Source organism: Anolis carolinensis, unplaced genomic scaffold (assembly GCF_035594765.1).
Source record: "Anolis carolinensis isolate JA03-04 unplaced genomic scaffold, rAnoCar3.1.pri scaffold_9, whole genome shotgun sequence".
Taxonomy (NCBI): domain Eukaryota; kingdom Metazoa; phylum Chordata; class Lepidosauria; order Squamata; family Dactyloidae; genus Anolis; species Anolis carolinensis.
In genome coordinates this window covers 1,181,980-1,201,577 of record NW_026943820.1, presented here as the reverse complement: position 1 = coordinate 1,201,577, position 19,598 = coordinate 1,181,980, and the positions used below count along the sequence as shown (strand labels likewise).

The 19,598-nt window shown below is 40.1% G+C and overlaps 3 protein-coding genes across 5 annotated transcripts in view; 1 reads left to right on the top strand and 2 right to left on the bottom strand.

Annotated features, from left to right (window-relative positions):
• The window catches only part of crispld2 (cysteine rich secretory protein LCCL domain containing 2), a 39,431-nt gene extending 37,982 nt beyond the window's left edge, over positions 1 to 1,449 (bottom strand). The window contains exon 1 of one of the 3 annotated variants that reach the window (XM_003228296.4): positions 89 to 1,449. In XM_003228296.4, the coding sequence (XP_003228344.2) occupies positions 89 to 264 (176 nt within the window). In that variant the 5' untranslated portion in view covers positions 265 to 1,449. Of the gene's footprint in view, positions 1 to 84 lie in introns of all 3 variants that reach the window. The other 2 variants (XM_008121900.3, XM_016997881.2) reach the window with 2 other exon arrangements.
• Positions 1 to 19,598, top strand: part of kcng4 (potassium voltage-gated channel modifier subfamily G member 4) — a 383,395-nt gene that overhangs the window by 200,126 nt on the left and 163,671 nt on the right. The gene's annotated exons all lie outside the window — the stretch shown is intronic.
• Positions 7,721 to 19,598, bottom strand: part of usp10 (ubiquitin specific peptidase 10) — a 34,010-nt gene continuing 22,132 nt past the window's right edge. Inside the window, exons 8-14 of the mRNA XM_062961934.1 lie at positions 19,426 to 19,529; positions 18,028 to 18,127; positions 16,363 to 16,543; positions 14,923 to 15,088; positions 12,803 to 12,947; positions 10,852 to 10,917; positions 7,721 to 9,011 (exon numbers count right to left, since the gene is read on the bottom strand). Coding sequence (XP_062818004.1) covers positions 8,824 to 9,011; positions 10,852 to 10,917; positions 12,803 to 12,947; positions 14,923 to 15,088; positions 16,363 to 16,543; positions 18,028 to 18,127; positions 19,426 to 19,529 — 950 coding nt within the window. The 3' untranslated portion in view covers positions 7,721 to 8,823. The remainder of the gene's footprint in view (positions 9,012 to 10,851; positions 10,918 to 12,802; positions 12,948 to 14,922; positions 15,089 to 16,362; positions 16,544 to 18,027; positions 18,128 to 19,425; positions 19,530 to 19,598) is intronic.

Below are 19,598 nucleotides of genomic sequence, written 5' to 3'. Positions count from 1 at the left end.
TCTCCTGTCTCTGATATTCAAACATCTCTCTCTCTCTCTCTCTCTCTCAGCAAAAGGCAGGCAGACCAAGACAATTGCACTTACTTACTTACGGTTGCAAACAGTGATCCTTCTGCTCTGCTTCTTGGGATCCTTTCGGCACCAAAGAGAAGGATCTGAGTCCGGCAAACTCCCGGCAACCGAGATCTCTGCCTTCTGTTTGAGGAGCTGGGGAGGCTCTCCTTCTCGCTGGGCTTGGAGAGAGCAACTGGGGCAGAACAGCATCTCCTCCGCGGCCTTTATATCATCCTTCTTCCTTCCTTCTTCCCTTCCTTCCTTCTTTCTTTCTTTCCTTCCTCCTCCCCCTGTCTGGCTTCTCCTCCCCTTCGAAGGCCAATTCCAAGATCTCTCTTGACATTTCCCTGGAAGCCGCCTTGACTGAAGCCAGCCTTGATGCTTGGGCTTGAGGCTCCTGTTTGTTTTTTTCAAGAGGAGAGAAAAAACTTGGCTCTGGAAAGAATTAAGAGTTAAGGAGGATGGACTCAAAAGGAAGGGTTGGCTGCATTGGATTCCCTGGGTGCATCTACATTGTAGAATGAATGCAGCTTGACACCGTTTTAACCGTTTTGTTTATTTATGTACAATATTATATTCCGCCCTTATTCTCATGTGCACTTTATAACGTGCACTTTACTTTTATTTATTACTAGCTGTGCCCGGCCACGCGTTGCTGTGGCAAAGTGGTGGTGGTATTGGTTAAAAATTGTTGTGTAATTTTTATTTGACGTTATTTGTATTTTTTAAATTAATTTTATTGTAAGTTATCTTTTTATTTATTATATTTTATTATTTTCTTGTATTTTTTTAGTTATTTTCTGTTATTATAGTATTTTATTGTATTAATTTTTTAGTGTTTTTAATTATTTTTTAGTGTTTTTTATTATTTTTTATTGGGTTGCTAGGAGACCAAGTTGGAGGAGCTTAGCCTTCTAACTGGCAGCAATTGGATAAAAGCAATTATTCCTCTCTCTCTAATTAGGACTTTATTTTTCTTTTCTTTTTGTTGTATCAACCTAGAGGCATGGATGATGGGTTGTGTTGTCAAATTTCGAGGTTGGGGGGCCTGTAGTTTTGTTGTTTTGTGGGTCGCCAGGATTCCATCACTCTTTTATATATATAGATTATTTATGTACAATATTATATTCCACCCTTCTTCTCATGTGCACTTTATAATGTGCACTTTACTTAGTATATTATCATAACCTCGCTGTTTTAATTCCATGTTTGATTAAGTGTGTTTTTATTTCTAGAGGTTAATGTCTAAATTTTATCATTTGTGCATGTTTTTGCTCATTGATATATTGTATATTGTTGTTGTTTTTATCTGGTATTATCTGTGAGCCGCCCCAAATAATAATAATTATTTTATTATGACACAGCAAACAAGATATATATGCTGGATTTCATATCACAAACACTTCCCAAGTGTCTAGGACTGTGTGATGTATTATTATTATTATTATTATTATTATTATTATTATTATTATTATTATTATTATTATTTTATGTCACAGTAAACAAGATAGATATGCTGGATTTCGTATCACAAAATCACAAGTCAAACACTTCGCAAGTGTCTAGGACTGTGTGATGTATTATTATTATTATTATTATTATTATCATTATTATTATTATTACCATTATTTTATTATGACACAGCAAACAAGACAGATATGCTGGATTTCATATCACAAAATCACAAGTCAAACACTTCCCGAGTGTCTAGGACTGTGTGATGTATTTTCGGATGATGCGCGCAGATCCCAGTAGGGTGGCCTTTTGCAGTTGGCAAATCGTGATTTTGTCATTATTATTATTATTATTACTATTATTATTATTATTATTATTATTATCATTATTATTATTATTATTATTATTTCTCACCCTGAAGTGGACTCTGGGCAGATCACAATACACACATATATGGCAAACATTCAATGCCATTAGACATATGACATATATAGACAGACACAATTTACCTTTTTCCAGCTTCCGGCTTCATCAGGGTGTTTTCGATTCCTGCCACTTCATCGTCCACTGTGACACTGAGTCCTTGATGGAGTACTTCCTCATTCCATCCTGGAATATCCTGGCTCCATCTCAGTTTCCTGGCCAGATGTTGATTCTTCTTGATTGGCGTTAGCCTTGCGCTGACTTCTTTCTTAGCAAGTGTAAACATTTCCTTAACTTGATGTAAACATTTTCACTATCACAGTTCTTATCACAGTTTACCATTTCGGGTCTCATTAGCAGGCTTTAGTTATAGTCCAGCAAGCAGGCAGTTAGTCATTGCAGGCCTTAATATTTAAGAATGGTGCCTTCAAAATTTAGATCTCATTTCTTTATTTATTTACAGCATTTATATTCCGCCCTTCTTTCTCACCCCGAAGGGGACTCAGGGCGGATCACATTTACACATATAGGCAAACATTCAATGCCTTTTAACATAGAACAAAGACAAACAAACATAGGCTCCGAGTGGGCCTCGAACTCATGACCTCCTGGTCAGAGTGATTCATTGCAGCTAGTTGCAGCTGGCTGCTCTCCAGCCTGCGCCACAACCCGGGCCTCATTCCTTCCTTCCTTCCTTCCATAGTTCATTCAAACCATATATTCCTAATTTCTCCTTGACCCAAGTGCCGTGCATATCCCATAGCTTCTTCAATACAGGATACTCTGCTAAATTGGCTAAAACAACTGAGATGTATTTCAGTCTGTCTTTAGTACCTTAAGCATTTCTATCCAAAGTTGAGGAGAGAATGGAGAGGGCTGCATCTTTCGTGGCTAATAGTTACTATTTGGGAAAGTTGGTTCAATGTTGGACTATGGAGAGCGATATTCGAATCCCTGCCCAATGCCCAGCCATGTAACCCACTGGATGACTTTGGGCAAGTCATGTTCTTTAAGAACCCAATGACGAAACTTTTTAGACCTCTCTTGCCAAGAAAACCTCAGCAGGTAAATAGATCTGCAGGCTCTCTCTGTGTGTGTTTCAGTCACCAACCCAAGGCCCGTTTGTGATCATGCAACTGCCCGGTTTTGCAAAACTTCCCTGAATTCCCGTCTGAATAAATCGCAAAAGAGGGGCATGATGAAATCCTCAGGAAACGGGCACTGAGGTTTGGTTGCCTGCCCAGCAGCCTGGCACATCCAAAGAACTCGGCCAGATGTGCGGCAGAACAACTTTAGAGTCCTCAAACATGGATGAGTCAGGATTTCGTTTCCTTTTAATTCTGATTTACCAATTCATGGCAATTCCAATTGGTGTGGAATTGAGAGAGCAAAGAGGTCAGGCATACTACTCACCCCGAGTTTCAAAGACACATAGATGGGTATTGCAGGGCCGATACTCACACTGAGTCACACGGGAGAGAGAAAGAGGGATTATTTCATCCTTATATAGTGGTCACGGGCAAACTCCGATTGGCTGTTAGGAATAGTAGGAGTTGGGAGTCCAAAACACCCGGAGGGCCGATACTCACATTGAGTCACACAGGAGAGAGAAAGAGGGATTCTTCCATCCTCCGTATATAGCAGTCATGGGCAAACTCCTTCTCGTTGTTAGGAATAGTGGGAGTTGGGAGTCCAAAACATCCGGAAGGCCAATACTCACACTGAGTCACACAGGAGAGAGAAAGAGGGATTCTTCCACCCTCCTTATAGAGTGGTCATGGGCAAACTCTGATTGGCTGTTAGGAATAGTAGGAGCTGGAGTCCAAAACACCTGGAGGGTCGATACTCACCGAGTCACACAGGAGAGAGAAAGAGGGATTCTTTCATCTTCCTTATACAACGGTCATGGGCAAACTCCGATTGGCTGTAAGGAATAGTAGGAATTGGGAGTCTAAAACACCGAGAGGGCCGATACTCACACTGAGTCGCACAGGAGAGAGAAAGAGGGATTCTTCCATCCTCATTATAGAGCGGTCATGGGCAAACTCCTTCTCGCTGTTAGGAATAGTAGGAGTTGGAGTCCAAAACACCTGGACAGCCGATACTCACACTGAATCACACAGGAGAGAGAAAGAGGGATTCTTCCATCCTCATATAGTGGTTATGGGAAAAGTCCTTCTCGCTGTTAGGGATAGTGGGAGTTGGAAGTCCAAAACACCGAGAGAGATGATACTCACACTGAGTCACACAGGAGAGAGAAAGAGGGATTCTTCCATCCTCTTTATATAGCAATCATGGGCAACCTCCCATTGGCAGTTAGGAATAGTGGGAGTTGGAGTCCAAAATACCGAGAGGGCTCAAGCTTTCCCACACCTGCCTTGAACCATGGCTTGAGTCTCAGATGACAAGGTTTTGGTTTGTTACCAACTCTTAGGGAAGAAAAATCTATCGCTCTCCCGTTAGTGCAAGATACTTGTGTTGGCGCATTTGTGCATTGTCTCTTGTAGACCTCTAACAATCTCTTTTTGCACACCTTGACCCTGTTATTCGATCTTACATTTTTACGTCCACCGTTGACAACGATCCAAAGCACAGATGTTCCTGAAGCGTTCCTCAAGGTTTCTTTGATAGCTCGTGATGTTAAGAAATGGCAATTTTGACTCTTTTCATTTTGCAAGCCCCCCTGTCCTCTTTGTTGCTGCTCTGGCTTCAATTAGCACCCTTCCATTTAATTGTTGAGTTTTTATTTTTTACGAGGAATCCTTCCTTTGCCTGTAAACGGGGTGGTCTGTGGTTCTTTGAAATGGGTAGGAAATTGTGAAAGGAGTTACGTGTTTACAAATGAAACATCCTGCCTTGAAAGTGAGCAACATACTTCTGGTGTCGACGACATCCCTTAACTAATTGGATGCGTTCGCCATTGTGCAACTAGATATCGAATTGGCAGAATGTTATTTTTTTAAAAGGCAGGCGTTGATTTAATTTAATCGGTCTTGGAAACCGATTTCTTTTATAGGAACCGAATGAGCGAGCGAGTGACTTCATGAGAGTCGAGTTTCCCATTTTGGAGTGTGCAACTGAACAAGCGACTGGCAAGTTTCGGCTTTTGGGCCCCTGGCAGGGCTTAGCCAATCTCGGTTGAGCAATGTCCTCTATCATTATCACCTAACCACAATTTGGGTTTGTGTTACGTGGGCTACGCAGCACTACATTCCTTGGCGGAGAACAAACTGAGCGTTGCCTTCGGAGAACGTTGCCATAACAGTCTGTCCGGACATCGGCCGAAGATTGCAAAAATGCGTGCTTTGGGGGGTTGTGCTGATAAAGCCTGGCTCAAAGTGCTGCTTCAAATACGAGCACCCCGAGTTAGGGGATGAAATCCAACAGGGAGAAATGTACGAGGGTTGAATGAAAAGTAATGCCTCCACCTTCATAACTCCTCAGCAGATGGCAGTCCTGGTCTGCGGCAGGGATGGGCTTGTTCAGTAGACTCTCCTCTAGTTAGTTCCATTTGGCAGGAAGCCTTGGCATTGAACGGTTGTGTTGTTAAAGTGCGAAGTATGGAGCCCTGCACAGACGGGAAAGCCTTAGCATTGAACGGTTGTGTTGTTCAAGTGCGAAGTATGGAGCCCTGCACAGACGGGGAAGCCTTAGCATTGAACGGTTGTGTTGTTAAAGTGCAAAGTATGGAACCCTGCGCAGACGGTTGGTCAATGCGACTTAAGCAATGTGTAATCACTGAATTCTTGACAGCAGAAGGTGTCACCCCAAAGGAGATTCCTCAGAGAATGCCAGATGTTTATGGCGATTGTGTGGATGTGAGTACTGCGCGTTGTTGGGCAAGTAAGTTGAAAAATGTTGAGGTGGGAACATCTGACTTCTGTGACCAACAAAGAGTTGGACGTCCTGTGACAACAACCACCGGGTTTCACAAGCAAAAGGTTGACAGATTGATTCAGGACAATCGTATCACTCAGAGAAATTTCAGGCATAATCGGCATTTCACAAGAATGTGTGGGTCACACTATTGCTTTGTTTGGCTATCGGGAGATCGGTGCACGATGGGTCCTGTGAGACGTTGGTTGCGGAAACAGAGTGTCGACTTCTTCTGTGATGGATTCAGAAAACTTGTTCATCATTGGCAGAAATGTATCCAATTGTCTGGTGATGATGTGGAAAAGTGAATAGTGGTAGTTAAGCAAGTTCTAAGGATTATTTCTGTGTTTGGTTTATTTAAATATTCCCTTCCAAACCCAAGTAACGAAGGTGGAGGCATTACTTTTCATTCAACCCTTGTATGATAGAGTTGTGCAAGATGTAGTTTCCTTTGATACTTCGGGAACCTGCAATAGTAAGGGCCCTCCGCTGTTAGGAATGGTGGGAGTTGGAGTCCAAAACACCTTTGGGCCCAAGTTTGCCCATGACTGAGAGAGATCTCCAACTTCTATTAGGCTCTGGATTCTGCCCCTTCTTCATCTGCTAATCCTGTCCTTATTTCCCCCATCCTGAAATTCAAGAATGAACAATTTTGCGCTTGGGCTTTTAAAAATACTCATGACCAGATCTTTTTCTTGGATCTGCTTTTATAAGGACACACCCTTCCAAACCAGAAGCCTCCTCCTTGTCCCTATTGCTAAGGTCTTGCATCAAAAGTTTGGTGAGGCTTCAGAGCGGATCAAGAAGCAAAATTTACAATGTATTAATCACGGTGTCTGCCCATAACCAATGTATTTTTTCTTATTTCCCAACAACAACAAAAGGTTTCCAGAAATCCCATCTCCTGGCTCTGCTCCTTCCTTGGTTCAAGGCTCACATTTGGGCCAGAATCACCCAAAGGTTTGTCTATCTTCATCATTGTACATGGTTGTGACTTGTAAGGTCCCACATGACTTGAGTCAATGTTATATAGTGGAATTGTACTGGAGGACCTACAGGTACTTTAGGAATCTCTTGGGATGTCCAACATAACTCTTATGTTCAAACTTTGGTCCTCCAGCATGAAGCTATAGTCAGCTTCAGTCTTCCAGTGTGACTCCATGGTCAATTTTGGTCTTCCAACATAAATCCATGGTCAACTTAGGTCCTCCAGAATGAAGCTATAGTCAACTTCAGTCTTCCAGTGACTCCATGGTCAATTTTGGTCCTCCAAAATAAATCCATGGTCAACTTAGATCCTCCAGCATGAAGCTATAGTCAACTTCAGTCTTCCAGTGTGACTCCATGGTCAATTTTGGTCCTCCAAAATAAATCCATGGTCAACTTAGATCCTCCAGCATGAAGCTATAGTCAACTTCAGTCTTCCAGTGTGACTCCATGGTCAATTTTGGTCTTCCAACATAAATCCATGGTCAACTTAGGTCCTCCAGAATGAAGCTATAGTCAACTTCAGTTTTCCAGTGTGACTCCATGGTCAATTTTGGTCTTCCAACATAAATCCATGGTCAACTTAGGTTCTCCAGCATGAATCTATAGTGAACTTTTGCTGGAGGTTGATCATAGATTCATACCGGAGGACCCAGAGGTTCCTATGGAGACCACATTAATCAAATCTACAAATAATCAAATCTGTGGAGGGCAGACTATACATTCCCGGCAGAGGCCACATGCAATAAATACATCTGCCCAATCAGGGCTTTCCACACAGTGTGACCATTTATTTTCCATCTCTCAAAATCACAGTTTTATTATAATGACCCAGCACTGAAAATGCTGATGGTGGATGTAAGAATACTGAATACGCGTGAGTATGGATCGGCCTATTCAAAGAAGACTCCCGAGCTTTAAAACCAACTTTTGTGACTTTTTTTTATTGATGGGCGACAACTTTATACTCCTAGATATCACTAGACTGTGTACACTTAGGAAACTCAACATTATAGGAGAGCAGACAGCAAAAATTAAACAAAGCAGACTGAGAGAAGTATCAACCTTCATCGTTTTGCCCATGTGTTTTTTTTCCGTTTTAAAATCCCATGTACACAGAAGCATAAATGCAGCTTTGAAATCTCGTAATAGCAATAAAGTTACAATCACCCATCTATATAGACTAACATTTTTTTAAACTCCAAGTATTTTGATTTGCAATGTGTACTTAGCAGTTTCTCATCGCGCAATTATTAAAATGTGTATCTTTTCCTATCACGAACCAGTAACTCTGTATATTATACTTCTTTTTTTTGGAGAGCATTTTAAAAAGGATTTTTTTTATTCCTTGATAGAGACTGGCTCATTTTAACCATTTATCCAAAAAAAGAAAGAAAGAAAGAAAGAAAGAAAGAAAGAAAGAAAGAAAGAAAGAAAGAAAGAAAGAAAGAAAGAAAGAAGAAAAAGGAAACTATTTGGGGGATTTTATGTAGAGGATATCATTTTTTTTTAGTTTTTTTTATTTCAGTAAAGATAAAACATTTTCACAGAAATCTACAAGTTCTGTTGCTGGTGCAGAGCTGTTTCTACTACGCAATTAGAGAGTGGGAATCGGCTGCAAATCCCGTTTTTTAAATCTCCTAGGATTCAGCATGAGCACACCAAAACAAAGGAGGAGGAGAAAGAAAAAGAACTACTGTGTGTTTGTTTGTGTGTGTGTGTGTGATTTGTGAGACCAGGCCTTTCAAACCCCAAAGACTTCATCATTCTGCAAAGTCGATCAGCCAACACAAACGGGGCCGCTTACGCCTACAAGCCCCCGAATAGAAAGCCTCCACTTTCACTCTTATCCCATCGTTTGCAAGGAGGAGGAGACGGGGAATAAAGGGAGGACCAGGAGGAGTTAAAGGGTTAAGAGAGAGAGTTGGCGTTCTAGAAAGCAGGTAAATCTGGCAAACACAGCAGAAAAGGAAAGGAAAAGGGGAGGAGAGAGAGAGAGGAGAGCAGGGCTCTCTCTCTCTCTCGCTCTCAAAGCAGGTCGACGCGGCGGTAGTACAGGAGGTAGGCTGTGCGCTCCGCAGACGGCTTCACCACCTGGTACTGCGTGATCACCTTGACGGCCTGGTCGTCGATGCGCAGCCAGCCGTTGAGACCGATCTGGAAGACGTCCGTCGTGTAGTGCCCGCCGGTCGCGCTGTTTCCGTGATGATAGACAACTGCAAAGAGACAGGCGGCGGAAGGGAAAGATAACGGACCAATGAATAAAGAAGAGAAAGCTCGTCCCAACAGAGGATGGATTTGTTGGAAGTGAAGAAGCATCAACACTTGTAGCGTATATACTCGAGTATAAGCCGACCCGAGTATAAGCCGAGGCACCTAATTTTACCACAAAAAAACTGGGAAAACATTGACTCCAGTATAAGCCGAGGGTGGTAAATTTCAGATATAAAAATAGATGCCAATAAAATTACATTAATTGAGGCATCAGTAGGTTAAATGTTTTTGAATACAGTAGAGTCTCACTTATCCAACACTCATCATCATCATCATCAATTAATTACTTATTAATCGCCCTCCATCCACGATGCTCTAGGCAATTTACAAGATAAAACTGTAAAGGATAAAAATACAAATATTGATAAAATTAGCATAGATTAAAAGCTCTAGTAAAGAGCCAGGTCTTAAGTGCTAGGGTAAAAGGCCCTAACTTCACGCATGGCTCTCATATGGGGCGGCAAGGCATTCCATAAGGCAGGGGCAGAGAAAGAAAAAGCTCTGCGCCTGGTCCTTTCCAAGTGCCCTTCTCTAGGACCCGGTACATAAAGTAAGTCTCATTGGGATGGTTGTTGCGACCTCCGATGATGGGAGAAGGAGAGACGGTCCCTAAGGGACGATGGGCCCTGGCCGTAAAGAGTTTTAAAGGTCAGAACTAGCATCTTATATAGACCACGGTAATCGGTTGGATTATCCAACACTCGCTTATCCAACGTTCTGGATTATCCAAGGCATTTTTGTAGTCAATGTTTTCAATGCACTGTAATATTTTGGTGCTAAATTCGTAAACACAGTAATTACTACATAGCATTAATGTGTAATGAACTGCTTTTCCTGGATTTTTTTATACATACATGGCCATATTTTGACGCTATGGCTCTTGCTAATTTTATGTCTGGTTTTAAATGTGTTACCGCTTTTAATGTTGATATACTGTATTTTACCTGTCGTGTGGCACCAGTTTGTGCTATTTGTAAGCCACCCCAAGTCCACGTGGAAGATGGTGGTGTGGCTTTGTTTGAGAGGGAAGCACCATGAGGCTTCTCTCTTATACACAGACGTGAGAGTCAGCATTAGGGGCTCTTCTACTAAAATTAAGAAACCCTTTCTCTGGTCTATCTACTCCTTTACCTGAGGTGTATCACCTGCAACAATAACAAAAGGCTTCGAACCTCTCTTTCTAAACCTTACCAGAGCACCCTGTCTATTTTATCTCCGGTTTCCAACTGGAAGCTCTGCTGGCTATGCTGCACTCTACTTTGCTATAGATACCAAATATCCCTACAGGTTTGGAAGTCACACACTATCAGTCACAAAAAAATGCTTACACCAGGAGTAGGCAATGGTTCCCCATTGAAAGGGGGCTACAATATACAAGAATATATAATAATATATTGTATATACATATAATATTGATAATATTATGATGTAATACAATATAATACTAATAATACAATATAATATTAATTATATATTAAATGTAATATTACTAATAATATTACAGTATAGTCATATGGCTCAATATAGTAATATGCAATGCTAATTTTGTGCTATGTTAATAATATAATATATTGTATGTACATATGATTTGTAAGCTGCTCCTTTACCATAATGGTGGACTACAACTCTCATAATTTCTCACCACTGGTTCTGCTGGAGGGTCACACAGGCTTACACAGTAGGGAAAATTACACAATAAAGAAACACTTTAATCTTAGCATTATGTGATGGATGCAGCGGGTGCTTTTATACCCATTTATCTGAGATGAAGGGAACACATACCTGCAAAGAGCCGGTAGGTTCTTTGGCCTTTGAAAATTTTACTTTTGACGCCTGGAGACAACAGCTCTGAAAAACATACAGCATTTCCATTACTTCTATGAGCATTATCAGATTTCCGTTTCTTCTCTCCAAAGGTAATTGACTACAAAAAGTCACCAGGCAAAACTAACAAAAGATCTACTGATAGCAGAGCTTGCTGACAATATTCTATTCTTCTGAATGGCTCAGAATGCACAGCCACCCTCTCTTTGATCTCAGTCCGTGTCTGGGCTTGGACTGGATCTCGGCTAAGATTTGGGGTTAGCAGGTCCAAGGATGACAGCACACCGTGGCCTTTATACGATACACTCTGGATAAGAGAAATCTTTGTTGTTTTAAAAAACATGTTCATGTCAGAATGCCAAATACTTTTCTAAGATTAGGTTGCTGTGAGTTTTCTAGTTTTCAGAAGACAGGGGAATTCCAGAAAGGAAACAATCGGGGCCAGCTAACCCCTCCCAACAAAGGACTTCCCCAAACAGGAAGCAGCCAAGTTTTGAAGCTACAAGGAAATTATTCAGTGCTCATCAAGGTGATCAACTGAAACATTCATACTTGCCTCCAACAGACAAGTTCTTTCTCATACCTTGGGCATCATTCCAGTGTTATATATACACTCCACTTGTGTCACTACCTCTATGCAACACCATCACTGATTGACTATGCAGGTGCCAAGCCATTCAATGCTAATCAAGGTGGCCAATGGCAATGATAATATAATAATAAAACCTTATTTATATACCGCCCTCTCTCCTCAAGGAACTCAGGCCGGTTTCCAATACAACAGAAAACATACAAGTTAAAAACATACAGCAATTAGTTCATAATACCACATGGACATATATATATATAATCAGTTAACGAAGATTTAAAACCTAATGACATCCACACCTGCCTCCAACAGACTAGAGCTCTTTCTCTCACCCTGGGCATCATTCCACAGATATATAACCCCCACTTGCCTAATCTCCAACAGACCTCACAACCTCCGAGGATGCCTGCCACAGATGTGGGTGAAATGTCAGGAGAGAATGCTTTGGGAACATGGCCAGAAACAGCTATATGCACAGATGTCTATTATATACAGCAAAATGGGAAAAAAAGGAAAAGTATGGTATATAATATACTATAAAGTAAGTTACAGTTCTATACTTCCTCAAGTGATATAATCACTTATATATTATTATTGTAGTATCAGTTTATATACTCCAACTGTACAGATAAGTACATATTTCAATGTCCAATTTTAACAAATATATTCTTGATAATATTCTCAAGGTTTGTGATACTCTTCTTCAAAATCGATCATTCAAAGTAAATGACATGGAACTTTGATTTACTTTGAATGATAGATTTTGAAGAAGAGTATCTGTACAGTTGGAATATATAAACTGATACTACAATCATAATACATAAGTGATTATATCACTTGAGGAAGTATAGAACTATAACTTACTTTATAGTATATTATATACCATACTTTTCCTTTTTTTTCCATTTTGCTGCAACATGGCCAGAAAGCCCGGAAAACTCACAGCAACCCAGTGATTCCAACAAATTTTCTAAGATTATTTACAAGTCACAGCATTGAGTCTGTTTCACAGTTTCAGGATGGACATTATCTAAAACGATTTCAAGCTTGACAAAATGCCAAGAACTACTGTAGTGAACTGTGCAAGATGTGATTTAGGACAATTAAAATGTGGAAAAGCCTATTTTGAGAAGCACACTGACAGAGACCAATCTAGGGAAGGTTAGGTGTCGGTACTCCACATCTGCTAAGAATAAATTTGATGCCAGTGTGTCTTATATGATTGCCCTGCAGGGATATACTGCTCTCAATGTGAGAGATGCGAAACACTATGGCTTCCCTTGCCCTAAAGGCAAGGCTTTGTTCCGAGGAGTCAGTCACCTTTGCTGATTTCCAGGTCGACAGGATATTCAATGTTCTTAATGAGTTTCTGGCACCCCCCAGTCTTTTCGTAGACGAAGCGCTTGAGGTGCAGGACGAGGACGGGAGGGAGCTCTTCGAGGGTCACTCTTCGGCTGATCTCCACCTGAAAGAAGGAAAGCGGGATTTCACTCAGCCTCCGTCTCCATTAGGCACCAACGCTCTGACTGGCAGGTGTCCACTTTTCATTTTTAGCCACTGCCAAGCTAACCAACTCCGCTGGGAACAAGGGAAAGGAATAATGCCAAGGCAATACTTGTAATAACATCTTGAATATCCCTCTGTCCATAATAGTAATGAATATTTTCAGTATCTCCTATTTCATAGTAATGACAGTTTGCAGTACAGAAATCACTTTGTGGACACCGTTTGGCCTTCGATTCAGTTCTGTACTGTACCCAGGACACTCTGTCCAAGGGCTTAGTCTGTTTAATCAGTGCACGCTAATGGTGGTTGCAAAGTTTAGGAGATCAAGGGATATGTTCATAATTGTTACTAGAGAGAACTTTTTTAAAAAGATGTCTAGTCTGGGAAGAGTACAGACACTAAAATGCAAACCAGACCAGACTAGCACCTCCAGTGAACACCCATTTCTCCCAGAAGCCATAATTGGGACTTTCTGGGTCGTCAAGTAAAGAGGAGACTAAAACCGAGTGTGTACCCAAAACCAAAAGCGAGAGGCTGGCCAAACAAAACCGTGTGGCGAACCCTGGGCGTTTGCACTGCAAGCTTCCCTCCCAATACAAGGACGCTTCTCAGACGACCAAAGAGCGTCTTCTTCTGCCACCTTCACTCCCACACAACGGATCAGACAAGAAACCCAGACGGGACCACTTTGCCTACGCATCGCTTTTCATGGCAGCAGCACATTCCCACCGTTTCCTCCAGGCTGCACTGCCCACTCCTGCCTTATAAATATCCAAATCGTCTCTTTTCTATCACAAGGTGCCACACTGTTTACAAAGATCCCTTGTGCCGCCTACATTATGGTGGGTTGTATTTTTGATTTTCTTGAATTGTATCTTTACTGTATCTTGCGACCAACTGATAACTGTAATTGGCAATACATGCAGTCCTCTAACCACTGTACCTTCAATTGTCCTGAAGTCTGAGAATCATTTGGCAATAATAATAATAATAATAATAGTTATTTTATTATGACACAGCAAACAAGATAGATATGCTGGATTTCATATCACAAAATCACAAGTTGAACACTTCCCAAGTGTCTAGGACTGTATGATGTATTTTCGGATGATGCGTGCAGATCCCAGTAGGGTGGCCTTTTGCAGTTGGCAGATCGTGATTTTGTCAATGTCTATTGTTTCCAAATGCCAGCTGAGATCTTTTGGCACGGCACCCAATGTGCCGATCACCACCGGGACCACCTGCACTGGTTTCTGCCAGAGTCTTTGAAGTTCAATCTTGAGGTCCTTATTATTATTATTATTATTATTATTATTATTATTATTATTATTATTATTATTATTATTTGCTGCATTTATATCCCGCCCTTCTCACCCCAAAGGGGACTCAGAGCGGCTTACAAATTACACGTACATACAATATATTACATTATTAGCATAGCATAATATTAGCATTAAATTCCTATATTGTACTATATCACTATACGGTAAATACACAGCACAGAAAGATGAAATCTCCAAATTTCCAAAGGCACATTGCCACATTGGTTGTTCTGATTAGGAACACATTTAACTGGTGACCATGGTAGAGAGATGGGATTCCTTAAATGTAAGATTTCAGGTTCTCCAGATAGAAAACAAATGCTTTTTGTTTGTTTTTTTGGAAACTTGAGTGTTTTGCAGGACTTCAATATAACGTAGTAAGGAACATATTCCTACTTTTAGAAAGTCCAAATCTAATCCCTTGCACTTCCAATGTAACTCAGCTAACAGGGCTAAGAATATTCTCCTTGACATCTTGAAAAACTATAGAAAATACACAGCCAGGAGGACCAGCCTCACAGAGTTAGGAGTCTGTTGCCTCACAAAACAACCACACCATAATTACACCGGGTATATGATTGTAGAAGTTTAGCCAGCCAGGAAAGCACATACCTCCTGCTTGGTTTTCGTGGTATAACCCTGGACCGATTCTCTCGCCACCAAACTTTCCAGCGCGTCCTGAACGGTGCGTATCTTATCAGACTGGATGTCCAGCTGCAGAGTGAAAAAGGGCTGCAGAGTTGCAGATTCCTTTGAACTCTGTTGGTAAACCACAGATCTAAAGAAACGAGGGAGAGTTAAAAGAGTTATTATTATTATTATTATTATTATTATTATTATTATTATATTAGTTGTGTTTGTGGAAACAGTTAGACAACGCTGCTACAAAGAAGGCTTAAGCGGCTGAGGGGCAAAAAGGAAAAGGACTGAGGCTGTTAGGAATGGTGGGAGTTGAAGTCCAAAACACCTGGAGGGCCCAAGTTGGCCCATGCCTGCTGCAACTCCTCTTTAACACACCTAATGTTTACAATTAGGCATTTTCCTCGACGCACAACAAGAACAGCAATAAAACTGCACCCAGATATTTTTGGACTAAGACCCCTATCAGCTCTCAGCTACTATGGATAGCAGCCACGAACACAGTGGATTCTTTCATCCTATCTGAAGAACAGGAGTTTGGGGAATTCCACCTTGATGATAATCTCCGCGGAAAGAGCATTAAGCATTAAAATGCTGTACATGTCCTGGCATGAAATATTAACATACGAGTAGGCTTAGGTTTGAGACGTTTACATCGGTTTGCAAGGAACAAATTAGCCAGAAATCATGAATGAGGACCAAAACATGAACAACAAAAAGCAGCTAGGGATGTCCAAAACTTCACAGCTATAATTTCCAAGGCTTGGTTAACTACTACTACTACTACTACTACTACTACTAGACAGATGCTATCTCTGGGCCTCAGAAGAGAAAGCTTTCCAGCTTCCCAAAGTGGGATCTTGTTTCTGCGGTGACCTACTTTATACAGGGAGCAGGACGGGTGCGGCAGAAAGCAGACAACACATGTGGGACGAGAGAGCTTTGTGGTTCTTGCATCCAGTGGGACACTCCTTGGATTTCAAAAAAATAAAAAAAGAAAGAACGCAGGAATCCCTTGGTTTCATCTAGCTTCCTTTGGAAGCCAACCCAGGATGCTACACCTCCATGTTAATAATTGTTACCATATTAAACACACAAAGCAGAGGTCTTAAAATAGACTGAAATTATTGTTTAGAATCCCATAAAAGACAAAATATTCAGCCATTATTCAAAGACAATGAAGGCACTGATACTTCACTTAACAGCCAAATCCTTCTATCAGTTTTATGGAGGCATGTTTACAATGAACCAAATTCGACAGATGAACACTAAACTCCAAAACTGCATTAAAATCAGAACATCATTCTGGGGAAAAGGCATGGCTATAAAAATGAAAATAAATTCCCATTCAACTTGCACCCAATTTACAAGAGATACGGCTTCAGTTCGATGGAATGAACTCAAAATGTATACCTTATGTGACCACCGAATATGTCTGTAATTGGCGTCTGGACGAAATCCGCCTGCCGGGTGACGGAGGATTTGTTGCGCGGTCCCACCTGCTCCCACTCGTCCTCACTGCCTTCCCCTTGCTCCTCCTGCTCCTCCTCTTCATTCACAGACGGGGTCTCTGGGCCGTTGGAAACTGCAAGCTCTTAGGAGAGGAAAGCACACATTTGTTCACCCTTGCATTGAGCTCTACATGGCCAGGTTTTAAAGTACTGGCCGTGTTTTATGTTGTTTTATATATATTTATTGTTTATATTGTTTAAATTTATGGATTGTGTTTTAACCAATGTTATTGTTGGGCTCTTCCCCATGTGAGTCCCTTCGGGGAGATAGTGGCAGGGTATAAGCATAAAGATTATTATTGTTGTTGTTGTTGTTGTTGTTGTTGTTGTTACATGATACTGGGGGCTCATTGCTATTGTGCTGACAGCAATCTGAACTGCCAGGAAGCACTCATTTGCAGAAAATCCACCATTACAAATAGCTGCCAGTATTTCTACCTGTCTTAGGTGACAATTTTTGAACTACTTTGACTCCTACCTCCATATTAAAATGTAAATTAAACAAGCGCAGTACTATAATAATAATAATATTAATAACAACAAAAACAACAACAACTTTATTTTTATACCCTGCCTCCATCTCCCCGAAGGGACTCAGGGCGGTTTACATGGGGTCAAGCTCAGATAAAAACAATAACAATGTAAAACACATCAAATGAAGAAAAAACATGTGCAGTTGTAAAATTTAAACATTGACATATAAAGATAAAATAGCAAACTTAATAAAACATTGTTGAAACACAGAAAGGTTATAAAAAACGAACTGGGTAAAGTGCACTGTATGAATTTTGTAAACACGAGGTAGCTGATAAAGTGATTAAACATTCTTTAGCATCAATAATAATAATAATAATAATAATAATAATTTATGTATTTATTTACTCCATTTGTACCCCGCCTTTCTCACCCTGGAGAGGACTCAAGGCGGCTTACACAGGCACTTATTCAATGCCTACAGATACACATATTTATATTCTGTCACTATTTCCCAGAGGGACTTGAGGCAGCTCACAGAACAAAATACAAAAAATGCAAAACAAAACAATAAACACTCAATATTAACACCACAAATTCACAGCACTCCTGATTATAAATAATGAAATACAGCCATTGCTGTAGGTAAAAACAGCACCTCAGAATTATAAAGTGTTTAATAGAGAATCTGAACATTGTCGTATGTATTATTAAAGAATCTAAGCATCGTCAAAGGCTTGAGGGGTTTGGGCTTTTTAGACACAATTTGTCTTAAACTATGACATGGAAATTATAGTTAATCTTGATCAGGTAGAGGAGGTGAGGCAGACCGATGAAAGCCATATGCACGTCTGGAAGGAAAAAAGGTGGTTGAAAGGGGAAATGTGACTTATGATTTATAGTACAAGTGTGCTTCGTTAATGTAAGAACCTAAGCTGAGTCAATATTTAACAACATGGTTCAAAGCTAAATTATGCAGCACGATTAGTGCACGGAGGCATAATAAAACATAATGGCTGCTTAAGTATTATGTCTGCCCAGGGTATACATTAAAATAGATCCAAGCACTTTAAATTGCTTTATTAAAACTTACTTTCACTATGCGGAGACAGCAGTTTCTTCAGAATGAGCATTTCTTCGTGTAAGCCATTGAGGATGAATCCCAAATACTCTTCAGCATCTTCTTGCCTCCCCTGAATAAACAGAAAATTCTTATCATCCATGGCTTTTAGTGATCCAAAGTTCCATCAGCACTATTTCAATTTCTACTTCCTCATCGCTATTCCACAAAGTGCTCTAAACAATAAAACTGAAATTAATCTTCCCAGTAATGAGACAATACCATAAACTCTTGTTTATTTGTTTACTATATTTCTATCACACTCTCTCTCTCATCTCAAAGGGGACTCAGAGCGGCTTAAGGCAGGTAAAGGTTTTCCCTGACATGAAGACTAGTCATATCAGACTCTGAGGGTTGGTGCTCATCTCTATTTCTAAGCCAAAGAACCGTAGACACCTCCAAGGGCATGTGGCCGGCATGACTGCTTGGAGTGTCATTACCTTCCTGCCGGAGCAGTACCTATTGATCTACTCACATGTGCATGTTTTCAAACTATTAATATATTGTATATACATATAATATTGATAATGTCATAATGTAATACCATATAATACTAAACAATACAATATAGTAATATTAATTATACATTACATGTTACATTACTAATAATATTATAGTATAGCGGTATAATACAATATAGTGATATATAATGCTAATATTGTGCTATACTAATCATATGTACATATTATTTATAAGCATGCTATGCTAGTATAACATGCAATGAGATTATATATATATATACACACACACATACACACAATATAATATAAAATAAATAATAGTTAATATATTGTATATACATATAATATTGATAATAATGTTATAATGTAATACAATATAATACTAATAACAATACAATATAATAATATCAATTATATATCACATATTACATGTAACATTGCTAATAGTATTACAGTATAGCAGTATAGTACAATATAGTGATATATAATGCTAATATTGTGCTGTACTAATCATATGTACATATTATTTGTAAGCTGCTCTGAGTCTCCTTCGGGGTGAGAAGAATGGGGTATAATTGTAATAAATAAATAAATAGATTGGCAGAAGCTGGGGCTAACAGCAGGAGCTCACCCCTCTTCCTGGATTCAAACCTTTCAATAAGCAAGTTCAGCAGCTTGGCAGTTTAACCAGCTGCGCCACAGAGCGGCTTACAAACGGCAATATTCAATGCCGTATAATCAAAGCAAATGCACAATACAACACATCCATAGATGATAAAACAAATAAGCAATAAACAGGTAAAGCATATAAATAAATACAATAAAAACTGTTACAAACCTTTTCTTCTACGGGGCTGTGTCTATAAGACACCGACGGAATAACAAGCGTCTTAAAAGATCTAAGCCTCACCTTTTCCGAAAGACTCGACTTGATAACTGTCAACAATCTATAGATGTACGTGGGTTCAAACGCAGCACCAGGCCTGATGTCTCTTGCAATTTTATCACCTAAAGCTGCAAAGGAAATAAACAAAAGGTTTCGAAAAAAGTTTTAACAAGTTTTAACAAGGCACGAGCAAACTT